A 14,513-nucleotide genomic window follows, 5' to 3' on the forward strand; every position below is an offset into this window, starting at 1 on the left:
AGGTGATGGAATTCCAGTTGAGTTATTTCAAATCCTAAAAGATGATGCTGTGGAAGTGCTGCACTCAATATGCCAGCAAGTTTGGAAAACTCAGCAGTGGCCATAGGACTAGAAAAGGTCAGTTTTCATTCCAATCCCAAAGAAAGGCAATGCCAAAAAATGCTCAAATTACCAGACAATTGCACTCATCTCACATGCTAGTAAAGTCATGCTCAAGATCCTCCAAGCCAGACTTCAGCAATATGTGAACCGTGAACTTCCTGATGTTCAAGCTGGTTTTAGAAAAGGCAGAGGAACCAGAGATCAAATTGCCAATATCCGCTGGATCATGGAAAAAGCAAGAGAGTTTCAGAAAAACATCTATTTCTTCTTTATTGACTATGCCAAAGCCTTTGACTGTCTGGATCACAGTAAACTATGGAAAATTCTGAAAGAGATGGAAATAACAGACCACCTGACCTACCTCTTGAGAAACCTGTATGCAGGTCAGGGAGCAACAGTTAGAACTGGACATGGAATAACAGACCGGTTCCAAATAGGAAAAGAAGTATGTCAAGACTATATATTGTCACCCTGCTTATTTAACTTCTATACAGAGTACATCATGAGAAACGCTGGGCTGGATGAAGCACAAGGTGGAATCAAGATTGCCAGGAGAAATATCAATAACCTCAGATATGCAGATGACATCACCCTTATGGCAGAAAGTGAAGAAGAACTAGAGTCTCTTGATGAAAGTGAAAGAGGAGAGTGAAAAGTTGGCTTAAAACTCAACATTCAGAAAACTAAGATCATGGCATCTGGTCCCATCACTTCATGGGAAATAGATGAGGAACAGTGGAAACAGTGTCAGACTTTATTTTTGGGGGCTCCAAAATCACTGCAGATGGTGACTGCAGCCATGAAATTAAAAGACACTTGCTCCTTGGAAGGAAAGTTATTACCCACCCAGACAGCATGTTAAAAAGCAGAGACATTACTTTGTCGACTAAGATCCGTCTAGTCAAGGCTATGGTTTTTCCAGTAGTCATGTATGGATGTGAGAGCTGGACTATAAAGAAAGCTGAGCACAGAAGAATTGATGCTTTTGAACTGTGGTGTTGGAGAAGACTCTTGAGAGCCCCTTGGACTGCAAGGAGATCCAACCAGTCCATCCTAAAGGAGATCAATCCTGGTTGTTCATTGGAGGGACTAATGTTGAAGCTGAAACTCCAATACTTTAGCCACCTGATGCGGAGAGCTGACTCATTTGATAAGACCCGGATGCTGGGAAAGACTGAGGGCAGGAAGAGAAGGGGACGACAAGGATGAGATGGTTGGATGGCATCACCGACTCAATGGACATGGGTTTGGGTGGACTCCGGGAGCTGGTGATGGACAGGAAGGCCTGGTGTGCTGCGGTTCATGGGGTCGCAAAGAGTTGGACACAACTGAGCGACTAAACTGAACTGAAGGAATGTCCTTTCTGTGATCTGTTAAAACTAACATCCAATCCAGGACCGTGCTTCATATCTGCTTATGTCCATTAAGTCTCTCTTAATGTAGACTCATCCCTTAAAAAAAAAAAAAAGACTGGTGAAGGAACACATGAATAAAATTTGAACTGAAAAATTGAGAATGTACTTATTTACAAGGAAAGCTTTAAATAAAAGGGAATTAAAGACAGATCTGTAAACCAAAGTATGAGATCAAATGTATAAAGGTATTTACGCATTAGTCCATTAAATTCACTAGGCAGCATTTGATATCCCAGGTGTATGCAAAGGGAGCTTACCAGGTGGTGCTAGTGGTAAAGAATTCATCTGCCAATGGACTGGCAGGCAGAGAAGGAGACATAAGAGACATGAGTTCGATCCCTGGGGTTGGGAAGATCCCCTGAAGGAGGGCATGGCAACCCCACTCCAGTATTCTTGTCTGGAGAATCCCATGGACAGAGGAGCCTGGCGGGCAGGTCCATAGGGTCAAAAAGAGTCAGACATGACTGAAGCAACTTAGCACTCATGCATGTATGCAAAGGGAAGTTTTGGAAAAAGAACTAAGAATATTATAATGCAATGGCTGGGGCTTCAGAGGACCTTAGCCTGGAGGAAAAATTTAACCTTTGGGAACCTCAACTTTTAAAGAAGAGCTCAGCAGTAGACCTTAGGCATGGTACTCAGAACACATCAACTGCTTGGTTTTAACCAATTTAAAATCACTTGTTCAATTTGCATTAGCTTTGAAAAATTCAGTTCAAAGGATTTCATTTGGGCATTCTGGCTACTTAATTGGATATTCCTCCTTTAATCTGTAGTTTGCTTCTTCTGTTTTAATTTTTTCCCTCCATTTTAAAGCTGTCTAAAATAACATACAAGTGCTTAAAACTACTGAAAACAAATGTATAGCTTAGTGAATTATTGTATCAACCAAGCCAAGAAATAGAACTCTGTCAGCCAATCAGCCATCTTATCCTAAAACCAACCCCCTCCTTCTCAAAGGCACCACTATCTAGATTTTTACAGTAACCATCTACATTTCTTGAAGTTTCACTTCATCAAGTGGTATATCTCTATATACTAGTGCTTATTCTTCCTAATTTTCAAAAATGTTATGTCCTTCCAGCGTCTTTTCACCTACAGGTTCTTCCTCTACCCCTCTTTTCTTTACAGTGAATCTGCTGATCTGTGGAATTTTCCGGAGTCTGGATTTTGCACATTGCATATACTCAAGGGTATCATTCGACGTGTTCCTCTGCTCTCTGTATTGAGTGCAATTTGGCACCTGCATCCAGCTGGTCCCTTTGGTAAGGTTATATCCATGGTGTGTTGGGAACAACCCACTTAAGGTGTTACTTTAAATATGACTGTGATGCATTTATGCTGCTCATTTTTATGTGGTAACTGTTTTCTAACCTTTTGAGAAGAAGGTATGGGTCACGGTAGCTTTCTAACCCCCCAGAGCTTCCTCTTCTATTGATTTTGGGCCATGCTTTTTTTATTTTTTAATGGCAGCTTGCTTTCTGAGATCCCCTGGCTCTGTTTCCTCCCTCTATTATTTGTCTCCATTGTCCTGACCTGACTCAATTTCAGTTCCATCCTCCATAGTTCCTCCTGAGTGGCGGCCTGTCCTGGAAGATTAATTACTCCAGCTCACTGGAGCTGGACTGATCCAGCCTCTTCGAGCTCCCAGTTCCCAGCGTTCTTCTCAGATTGTCCCCGGTGCTTTCCAGTGGCTCTTTGAGGGTTCCCTTCTTTGGTCCATCAAATGTCCCAGTGCTCCCATCTATCTCCTCCCGTACAGGCCCTGATACGGCACACAAGACCTTGTGTCCGACTGACGCTTTGTTTCGGGTTACTTGTACTTCGGGGTCTTGGGCTGACACTTTGACACCCAGCTTTGGCATAAATGTAGTTCATGGGCATTTTGATTTTGCCAAGCAGCTGTTTCTATGTGGGATCTTGGGTTTGTGAAGATCCAAAAACTATGATTCCACTTCCATCTTCTCAAGACTATCCATTTAGAAAGCCATTGCCCTGTATTTCTTTCTTTAACCAAACTAAGATGAGGGTCTTCATTACTCACATACTGCGGGGTGAGGAGATGACTGCCATTGAAAAGAGAGTTTGTTACTCATGGTCTCCAGGAGGAGGAGACACGTCACAGCATGCAGGGCCACGTGGGGAAGCACCAGGGTCGGCAGCAGAAAGGGCAAGGACCAAGCACGCGCAGGAGGCATTACCGTGGTTTCCATGGGGAAAGGCAAGCTAAGTCAGGGTGAGAAGCTTGAATCCTCACAGTGGGCTCTGGGGTGTCGGGCCATCTCTAGGTGTCTAATACCTGGAATAATTATGGGAAATGAATTCTGTCTTCTGAAGCCTAAGAGCCAGACAGAAGAGGGGCCTTGGGCTCTGGATTCATTCACTTGCATGTTGGAGGTGTGCTGGCAGGGGAACCATGTGCCATCTCTAAGAACTGGCCTGCTCTGGGAAGGGCAGTCTTTTCTTGTTCAGCGAGGCCCCAGATGCTGAAGCATCAAGAACATAGAAAATAAGAAAAAACTGAAGGGAAAAAAAAAAAAAAATCAGTGGTTCTTAGGGGCTCAGAGGAAAGAGAGGGCTCAATACATAGAGTAGAGGGGATTTTTACAGTACTGTAAGGATGGATAAATGTTATCATACATTTGTCAAAACCTACAGAAGGTACAATATGAAAAAGGAACCCTAATGTGAACCTGGAACTGTAATAATAATGTATTATCACACCAATAAAGTAAGATGTTAATAAGAAGGGACACGGTGTACGGAGAGACAGCAGGGGGGACCACTCTTGACTTTCTGCTCAATTTTTCTGTAAACATAGAGCTTTTCTTAAAAAATGAAGCCTATTAAATAAAACACAAAATGGTAACAAACAAAAACCTCAGATAGCTTTCTTCCAGTCTAAGAAATGGAAGATTATGCATAGCTGTATTTTTCCAGCAAGTTGCCCTTCCCCCAATTCTCTCCCGGAGGAAAGCTCTGCCTCCTCTGGGACCTGCCCTGTCACCTGCCAGTCAGATTGAACCACGGGGCTGCTCTACCACCCCACCTCTGCTGGCTGCCCCAACTTTCATCTGTTCTTAAGCCTGCAATGTTCTTTACCCTTTACTCCTCGCATGTTCTGTAAGGAGCCCCTCCTGGTTTCAGATGTCCGTAGGACCCCAGGAAGAAGCAAGGTCACAAGGCTGCAACTAAGAGATGAAGGACATCTGCCCAACCCTAGAAGAGCTGGACAAGGAGCAGTAAGTGATGCTGTTATCCCAAGTAGCTGTGCTCTCTGACCTCAAGCGCTAGAAAGCATGCTTGCTGCTATGGACTGAATTGTGTCCTTCAAATACCTGTGTTGAAGCCCCAACCCCCAAAGTGGCTGTATCTAGAGATGAGGGTCTTTAGAAGGTAATTAAGAACGTGGCTCTATCTAAAGATGGGGGTCTTTAGAAGGTAATTAAGGTTTAATGAGGTCATATAGGTGGGGCTCTGATCTATTAGGATTGTAGCCTTGTGAGAAGAGAAAAAGAGATCTCTCTCTTTGCTGCTTGAGGACACAGTGAAAAGGTGGCCATTGACAAGCCAGAAACAGAGTCCTCACTAGAATCTGATCATGCTGATACCCTGATCTCAGACTCTAATACTTAGAGAAATGAAATGTCTGTTGTTCAAGCCTCCTAGTCTTTGGTATTCTGTTATGGCAGCCTGAGCTAAGACACCTGCCAATGGCAAACCTTTTTTCCTGGCATAAAGTTTATAAAATGAATGAAAGATTCTTCCTGAGCTTTGAAAGTGAAAGTCACTCAGTCGTGTCTGACTCTTTGCGACCCCATGGACTGTACAGTCCATGGAAATCTCCAGGCCAGAATACTGGAGTGGGCAGCCTGTCCCTTCTCCAGGGGATCTTCCCAACCCAGGGATCGAACCCAGGTCTCCCACACTGCAGGTGGATTCTTTACCAGCTGAGCCACAAGGAAAGCTCAAGAATACTGGAGTGGGCAGCCTCTCCCTTCTCCAGCGGATCTTCCCAACCCAGGAATTGAACCAGGGTCTCCTGCACTGCAGGCAGATTCTTTACCAACTGAGCCATCAGGTAAGCCCAAGCTTTACCAGTATGTATTTATATAAAACAGGGAATTTTTTATCAGGTCTCTGAGCATCATCACTTTCATGAAAGATGGGTGAGCCAGCCACACCGGTTTCTGAGCTAGAATGTAAGAAGAAAATCCAACAGATATCTGAGTGTCTTGCTATGCCAGAAATTCTGCTGGGCTCATTATTATAAAGCATCTGAAGAATTCCCATGATAACCTTGTAAAATAGTCATTTATTAATCCCAGTTTTCAGATAAAGCACAAAAATCAAAGACATTCAGAATCCACCCAGCTGCTAAATGACAAAGCAAAGGTTTAAACAGATTTACAGGCTGTAACACAGAGCTGTTCACACTCTCCCCAGTAACCACAAGATAAATCTTAGATACACACCCATCTTTGCTGCCTGGTGTGCACAGCTCTTTGCAGCAGGAAGATGCAGCAAAGGCAACAAGTGAAGTAAGGAGAACTCGCAACGCCTGAGACAGGTCTGCCTGTGACTCACGGTCACACAGTCCACACTGAATCTGCTCATTGTAAAACGTGGATGATTAAACTCCTACCTCGGGGAAATGCGGTAAAGCAGAGATTTGGTAAACCAAGGCCTATGGGCCAAATCCAGCCTATGACTGGCTTTGCTACAGTCCAAGAGCAATCACGGGCTGTTAAGTGGTTGGGGAAAAAAACAGTAGCAATGTATTTCATGACATGTGAAAACTCTATGACATTCAAATGTCCATGTCCATACATCAAGTTTTATTGGAACCCAACCGCCATCATCCATGTACACTGTCTGTGGCTGCTTTGCATGGCAGTGGCAGAGCTGAGGAGTCACCACAGAGACAGTACAGCCTGCAAAGCCTAACGAATTTATTCTCTGGCTCTTTCTGCCAACCCCTAAGGTGAAGAACAAGGAGATCAAATTAGTCCACCCTAAAGAAAATCAACCCTGAATATTCACGGGAAGGACTGCTGCTGAAGCTGAAGCTCCAATACTTTGGCCACCTGATGTAAAGAGCCAACTCACTGGAAAAGACCTTGATGCTGGGAAAGATTAAGGGCAGGAGGAGAAGGGGACGACAGAGTGTGAGATGGCTGGATGGCATCACCAACTCAATGGACCTGAGTTTGAGCAAGCTCTGGGAGATAGTGAAGGACAGGGAAGCCTGGCGTGCTGCAGCTCACGGAGTTATAGAGAGGCAGACACGATTTGGTGACTGAACAAGGTGAAGAACAAACAAGGTGCATTTAGGTTAATAGCAGAGTGCATGGCACACCGTAGAAGTTCAAGGACAGTGAGCTCTCTGAGTCCACTGGCAACCCAACCTCTCTGACCTTTACCAGCCTTCAGACTCTAGGTACCCACTAGCTGGCATGTCAGGTAGAGGGTCCTGATTCCTAAGATCCAGTGTCCCTGCCATAGGAAGGCAAATCAATGGTGGGGGAAAAAAGCTGATTGTAAGATTTCTCTGCTCCTATGGGGCAGTCCCATGGGTCAGCTGTTGGACTCAAGGACAACATGGGCCTGACTTGCATGTAAACCATAGCAATCAACTCTATTAACAGACAAGCCATGGGGCAAGTCTAATTAAGCATAGAGCACAATTGATTACTTACTAATTATCACTGGTTTATTCCCAGTCTTAAGAAACACATCTTAGACAGTGGAATGCATTCATTCTTAAGTGCTGAAGCTTTTTCAAATCCTTACTATGAAGAATGCTCTGATGTGGGCTATTTAATGATAGAAATGATGAGAAAAGGGTGGAAGGCTGAGCTGCAACGTGAATTGCCTGGCCTTACCACCTCGGGACAAAGGTTCACAACCTTGCATGCTGGGGACCTTGGGGGAACAATTAGTCTCCAACACATCACATACAGATAAATAAACAAAGTCAGTAGTGACAGACAGCCCAGGTCTGGGCATTTGAGACCAACCACGCTTCCTGTTGAGCTTCCCAGACGGCATTAGTGGTAAAGAACCCGCCTGCCAATGCAGGAGACAAAAGAGATGTGAGTTCGATCCCTGGGTCTCGAAGATCCTCTGCAGGAGGGCATGACAACCCACTCCAGTATTCTTGCCTGGAGAATCCCATGGACAGAGGAGCCTGTAGGGACCACAGTCAGGGCTGCAAAGAGTCAGACACGACTGAAGCACATCCACAAGCTTCCTGTTGGCTTGTCAGTTATGTGAGCAGCCTCCCAAATGAAGCCTGGCAGAGGTAATAATCACGACAGCAGTATTAAAAATAATAATGACAACCCGCCCATGTTCGTTGCAGCATTATTCACAACAAGCAAGGGCGCAGCAACCTAAATGTCCATCGACAGACGAGTGGGTAAGCAAAATGTGATGGAGCCAACAACGGAATAGTATTCAGCCTTAAAAAGGAAAGATATTCTGACACACGCTTCAACATCAATGGACCCTGAGGACATCATGCCAGGTGAAATAAGCCAGACACAAATGAACAAATGCTGTGTGGTGCCACTTACGTGAGGTATCTAAAGCGATCAAACTCATGGAAACAGAAGGCAGAATGGTGACCCCCAGGGGCTGGGGGGAGGAGGAAGGGAACTAGTTGTTGATCGGGTGCAGAGTTTCAGCTTTATATAATGAAAGTCCTCTCCGATGCACAACAATGAATATACGTCACACTACTGTACTGCACACTTACTTAAAAATGGCTACGATGGTACATTTCGTGGTGATCTATTTTTGACCATAGTGAAGAAAAATGGTAATGATGATAATGATAACAATAAAGTTTTATTGAAACAAATCCATGCCCATTCATTTACACTACAAGGGAAGGGCTGAAGAGCTGGAGTGGAAACACTCTGGTGCGTAAAGTCTATTCTAGTATTCACTATCTGGCCCTTGAAAAACAAGACTTTGCTGCTCCCTGCTTTAGAATGTGGGCCTTGTTCACTACTGAGTCCACAGGAACTAGAGCACTCCGGTGTGCGGTAAGCTCTCAGGTAGTGGCCTCTATTTGTAACAGTTAGCTTCTATGTCTTTAAGCCGTCATTAATGGGTTTCGTGAATTTTGCAGTTGAACACACTCCAAAACAATATAATAAGCAAACAGTGAAATCCTAAAAATCAAGCCTGATAAAAGCTGAAACAAGTCACCTCTGAAAGATCAACAGGTTTGTAAACCCTAGTGAAAGAGAACCACCCACAGCCAATACAAAAGGCACCAAGCCTGAGGTCAGAAGATGCGGTTAGAATCCTAGCTCTGCCAATAGCTAATTGGTTGACCCAGAAACGGAACAACCCTCTTGCTATCCGGTCTCGGTACCCTCACCACTGCCAATTTACAGTTGAGAAAAGAAACTTCAGGAGGATCAGAACAGGGTAAGACTGGAGTCAGGAAAACCACAGGCAGGTTGTTAGAAATAATGAGAGAAGAAACCTTCAGGTGTTTTGAGAACCATTACTGTAATACAAAAACAAGTCTAAGAAACAATGTTCCACTGAAGTTGCTACATGGTATGATAATTATTTGTTTCCTTATCAACTTTCCTAAGCAGGCACGTCTAACGACTGGAAATAGTAACTATTGCTGACAAGCTGTCCCTTCAAAGCATGTGTCTTCTTCTGTATGAAGTTTGATGCTGGCTTGGCATTGGCACAAATAATTGTTAGATGCATAAATGAATGTGGCATTAGTTGCGGCCCCTCTGTGGTCATCTGTCCCATCAGAAAGAGGACTGGGAGTCAGGGAAGCTTCGATTTAATGTAAGCACCAGAAAATGGCCAAGAAGGCTTAGAAAGGGAAAGTGAAAGTGGCTGTCACGTCTGACTCTCTACAACCCCATGGACTATACAGTCCATGGAATTCTCCAGGCCAGAATACTGGAGCAGGCAGCCTGTCCCTTCTTCAGGGGAATCTTCCCAACCCAGGGATCAAACCCAGGTCTCCCACATTGCAGGCTGATTCTTTACCAGCTGAGTCACAAGGGAAGCCCAAGAATACTGGAGTGGGTAGCCTATCCCTTCTCTATCAGATCTTCCCGACCCAGGAGCTGAATCAGGGTCTCCTGCGCTGCAGGCAGGTTCTTTATCAACTGAGCTACCAGGGAATCCCAGAAGGCTTAGAGGTTAGAGGTATGTTGAGAAAACCTAGTTTGTGCCCATCTTTAGATACATGTTAGATCCCCCGGTCTTCCCCTAATCCAATCCAGTGACAGTTCTCTTTCTACACCATAAATCAGATCATGTCACACTCTCTTTAAAATGCATTTACAGCTTCCCAAACATATTAGCTCAGTACAGAGCTGTGCTGTCCCCACACACATGACCACCAAGCACTTCAAAGACAGCTGGTCTGGCTGTGACTGTCACATATATATTGGATTCAAAGACTAAGCAGGGAAAAAAAAGTAAAATCACCCATTCAGAGGTTTTGATGTTGATTTCATGTTATGATTTTGGATGTTTTATATCAAATTAAATAGGCTATTAATTTCACTTATTACAAACTTTTAAAACATCAACTGCTAGAAAAATTGAAATTAAGTTTGTGGCTCATATTCTATTGCTACTGGGCAGTAATGGTACAGAAAGCCCTTTGAAATAGACCCGGCTCCCTGCTCACCTTTCAGGGCTTTTATCCTTCCCGCCTTCAGCAGAGCCCTCCTCCACCTACCTCTAAACTTCAGCCTCATCTGCAGGTTCCTGAATAGCCTACTTGCTACCTGGGCTTTGGGCATCTGGTGCCCACCTCCCTGGAACACCCTATCAGGTCAACTCCTACTGGCCTCAGAGGACTCTATTTTGCAGTATCTGGGAGGGATTTCCTGAACACAAGTGTCGTTTGCTGTCCCCAGTGCCCCACGCCCCCTGCTTCCAGTGGACTCTGTGCCACACGTCTTGAACTGGCCACTGACTCAGTTTGATGGTTGTTATTGCTGTTGTTTAGTCGCTCAGTCGTGTCCAACACTTTGTGACCCCGTAGACTGTGGCCCTCCAGGCTCCTCTGTCCATGGGATTCTCCAGGCAAGAATACTGGAGTGGGTTGCCATTTCCGTCTCCAAAGACTCAGTTTGATGCCCCACCTGGATCCTACGTTCTCTCCATCTCACTCCTGTTGGGTCTGCAGTGACCAGCAAAAGTTCTGGGCACTCAGTGTGGACTGAATGAAAAGGTAAATAGAAATGCAGTCAATACATTTACACCCTAAAAGGGTGCCTCTTAAGAGGCAGACGAGGATTCAACCTTGAGAAAGTGCCGTCAGCCAAAAGAGAAAGAGTAACAATAAGTTATATTCTAAACTTTGGGATCAAGTCAATGAAACCTTTTTAAAGACCTACATGACATATTTAGCAAACTTCAAATTCTTGATCAACAACAATCTAAAGCAGGCAACTATACTCCAATTTAAAAAAAAAAGGCTTGAACTCATAGATGATACAATTCTGTGCCTTTGGATCTGAACTGAGATAAATCCTTGACCATGAATGCAGACACGAACGCATCAGTATGTTCACTGGAGCATCATTTGTAATAGCAAACAATTTAGTACAACCTATGTATCCCACCCTTTACAGCAAAGATTGTTAAGTGATGGTATATCCATTCAGTGGAATAGTACAAAACCGTGAAAAGGAAGGAAGTAGACTCTATGTGCTGAAAAGGAAAGGCCTCAGGATATAGGCATAGTGTGTTGCTTCTTCACCTTATCATATTTCAAAAATATGTGTTTGTGTGCACATATACACAGACTTTTATAGGAAGGAAACCCAAGACTCTGGTGCTGGTGGCTCCTGGAGGGAGAGGGAGAGGGAGGCGGCCTGCACTGTGCACTCTCTGTGGACCTGCTCATCATGCGCACACATTACTTTCAAAGACAGATCATCAAGGGCTTCCTGGGTACTTTTTCTGGTGTACACTTCAGTCAGGCCCAGAAAGGTCCCAGTTATTCCCCTCTCTTAAGTCGAACAGATGGTAAAACAGCAACATCTCATGGACATCACCTACCGTGATCTTCTTGTGGTCGGGAAACTCGAGGCCAAAATAGTCTCCTTCCACGAGGTTGAGGTGGTTGCACACGGCATCCAGCAGCACTTTCCCGGGGGCTCTTTGCTGGGAACAAAAAGAGCAGGCGTTAGGCCCTTGGAGACAGGCAGCTACGGAAACAAACCACGGCTCCCGCTGCAGGAGGCCTCTTGTGCCCGGGTCTGTAACAGCGCCGCACCCCCCAGCCCCGCCTGGGCACACTGCTGGTTCCCGCCCCACGCTGCTCTCATGCTTCCAGGCTGACCTCTGCCAGCTTTTCCTCACCCCAATGCCGGGCACTATGCCCCTTAAAAAACGGACAAATATCATACGAAATCACTTGCATATGGAATGTAAAATATTCCACAAATGAAATTGTCTACAAAACAGAAACAGACTCACAGACAGACAACAGACTCGTGGGTACCGAGCGGGGGGGCACGGATTGGGAGTCTGGGATTAGCAGATGCGATCTACCATACAGAGGATGGAACAACAGCAAGGTCCTATTGCAGAGCACAGGGCACTCTATTCAATATCCTGTGATAAACCACCATGAAAAAGAATTGTATATATATGTATAACAACCCCTTTGCTGTACAGCAGGGGTTCGGGAAAGTAGGGTAGGGGAAAGCACAACATTGTAAAATCAACTTCAACACAATACATTTTAAAAAATACACTTTATTTTTTACAGCAGTTTCCAGAAAGCTGAGCAGGAAGTGCGTACGCAGAGTACGTGTGTACCAGGTACCCTCCACACCCGGGGTCTCCTCTTACTGACATATTGGAATAGCATAGTACATTTGCTACAACTGCGGAGCCAACATTAATACATTATCACCGTGAGAAGACTACAGCGTACATTAGGATTCACTGTGTCTATAGATTATGGGTTTTGACAAAGGTGTAACATCATAAAGCCCCCATCACAGGATCACACGGGCGAGCTTCAGCAGCCCTAAACATCCACTGTACTCCCCTCTTTCACCCCTCCTCCTTCCCGTACCCTGAACCCCTGGCAACCACTGATCTTTTTACAGTCTACAGTTTTGCCCCTTCCACGCCGTCACATAGCTAGAATCATACAGTATGGAGACTTTCCAGATTGGTGCTTTTCACTTAGTGTCATGAATTTAAAACTTCCCACATTCTTGTCATGGCACGCTCGTCATCTCTTTTTATTGCCAAATAATACGCCACTGCCTGAGGGGACTACCGTTTGCTCAACCATTCATCTACTGAAGAATATCTCAGTGGCCCAAGTTTTTAGCAATTACTACAGATGCTACAAATATTATTTGTGTGCAGTTTTGTGCGATGGTAGCCTTTATGATCCCATGCCCATTTTGTGACAGCTGAAAGCCTGTCCCTGGGTCCTCTCCCTCCCCAACAAATGTGGCAGAATGCATGGCTTTCCTCTCTAGACTTTGTACAGGCTCATCTAGACTTCATATGCATGAGTATAGAAGCCATAGGTTATGTTTCTATTTATTTAAATTAAAAAAAATTTTTTTACAGTGTTGTGTTGGTTTCTGCCATACAACAAAGTCAGAAAGGGAAGAACAAATAGAGTGTTTTTAAGGCCATAGGTTCTTAACAGCCTTACCCAGAATGCCCAGTGAAAGAAGACATGAATACAATCACTCATTCCATCGTGTTCTATTAATATGTAGTTAAGTATCCATAAGCCTGTCTCTCTAATGAAACTCTGGGCTACGTGGTCACCTTTCTGTTCCTCCTGGCAGAGTCCCTGGCACTCCTTCGACGTCTGCTGAAATCCGTATCACACATATATACTCTATACCTTGAGTCTGCAGTGAAAGGGAAATGATATGCAAGAACCCATTTTCTACCCTCAACAGCTTCGCATCATATGCCTCGGTTTCTTTTCACTCTCTGGTCAATTCTTAAAGGAAAGAAAGTGAAAGTTACTCAGTCGTGTCTGGACTATACAGTCCATGGAATTCTCCAGGCCAGAATACTGGTGTGGGTAGCCTTTCCCTTCTCCAGGGGACCTTCCCAACCCAGGGATTGAACCCAGGTCTTCCGCGTTGTGTGCAGATTCTTCACCAGCTGAGCCACTAAGGAAGCCCCCCAAACATGGAACACTTCACAAATTTGCGTCATCTGCTAATAATCTACTAATCTTCTCTGTATCGTTCCAATTTTAGTGTATGTGTTGCTGAAGCGAACACCAATTCTTAAAGACTCACTTGCAAAAGAGATGCAATTCCACCACACAGATCAAACCCAGCAAGAAAAAATGTTTTAAAGACCTTGTCATCTCCAGTTACTGGTTTTATACTTTCACCTCCCTTCTGGGAAGACCAGAGCAATTTAGGAGCCACTTAGTAACCCAAGAGACTAAAGCCAGGAGGAGTCAGACCCTGACAAGCGCAACGACAGGCACGTCCATCAGGCTGCCCAACAGCGTGACCTGAGGAGCCAGAGATAAAGAATGTTTCTTTTAAACAGATACCACTTTATGCTCCTATATTCCTCGTTGGAATTCATAAGATGCTCACAGCTACCTAAAGGCATGCAGCAGTCTCCATGCATAATCTCAGACTCACAAGGCTCTAGACACTGAATGCCTGGTCCAGAGGTAACTGGGAGAGTCGTCTCAATTACCCCGCTGGCACAACTAACACGTGATGGTGTGTAAACCCCATTCGTGTCAATCAAACCGATCCCCGCCACCCTATCCAGCACACACATGCGTGTCTAACTCTGCGACTATAAGAACTGTAGCCCACCAGGTTCCACTACCCATGGGATTTCCCAGTCAAGAATACCGGAGTGGATTGCCATTGCCTCCTCCAGGGGATCTTCCTGACCCAGGGATCAAACCCGTGTCTCCTGCATTGGCAGGCAGATTCTTTACCACTGAGCCATCTGGGAAGTTCC

At 44.8% G+C, this 14,513-nt stretch overlaps 1 protein-coding gene across 3 annotated transcripts in view; it reads right to left on the minus strand.

Annotated features, from left to right (window-relative positions):
* Positions 1 to 14,513, minus strand: part of FARP1 (FERM, ARH/RhoGEF and pleckstrin domain protein 1) — a 305,988-nt gene that overhangs the window by 93,866 nt on the left and 197,609 nt on the right. For all 3 annotated transcript variants that reach the window (XM_018056422.1, XM_018056421.1, XM_018056420.1), the window contains exon 3: positions 11,586 to 11,690. In XM_018056422.1, the coding sequence (XP_017911911.1) occupies positions 11,586 to 11,690 (105 nt within the window). The remainder of the gene's footprint in view (positions 1 to 11,585; positions 11,691 to 14,513) is intronic.

This window comes from Capra hircus, chromosome 12 (assembly GCF_001704415.2).
Source record: "Capra hircus breed San Clemente chromosome 12, ASM170441v1, whole genome shotgun sequence".
NCBI classification, from domain to species: Eukaryota; Metazoa; Chordata; class Mammalia; order Artiodactyla; family Bovidae; genus Capra; species Capra hircus.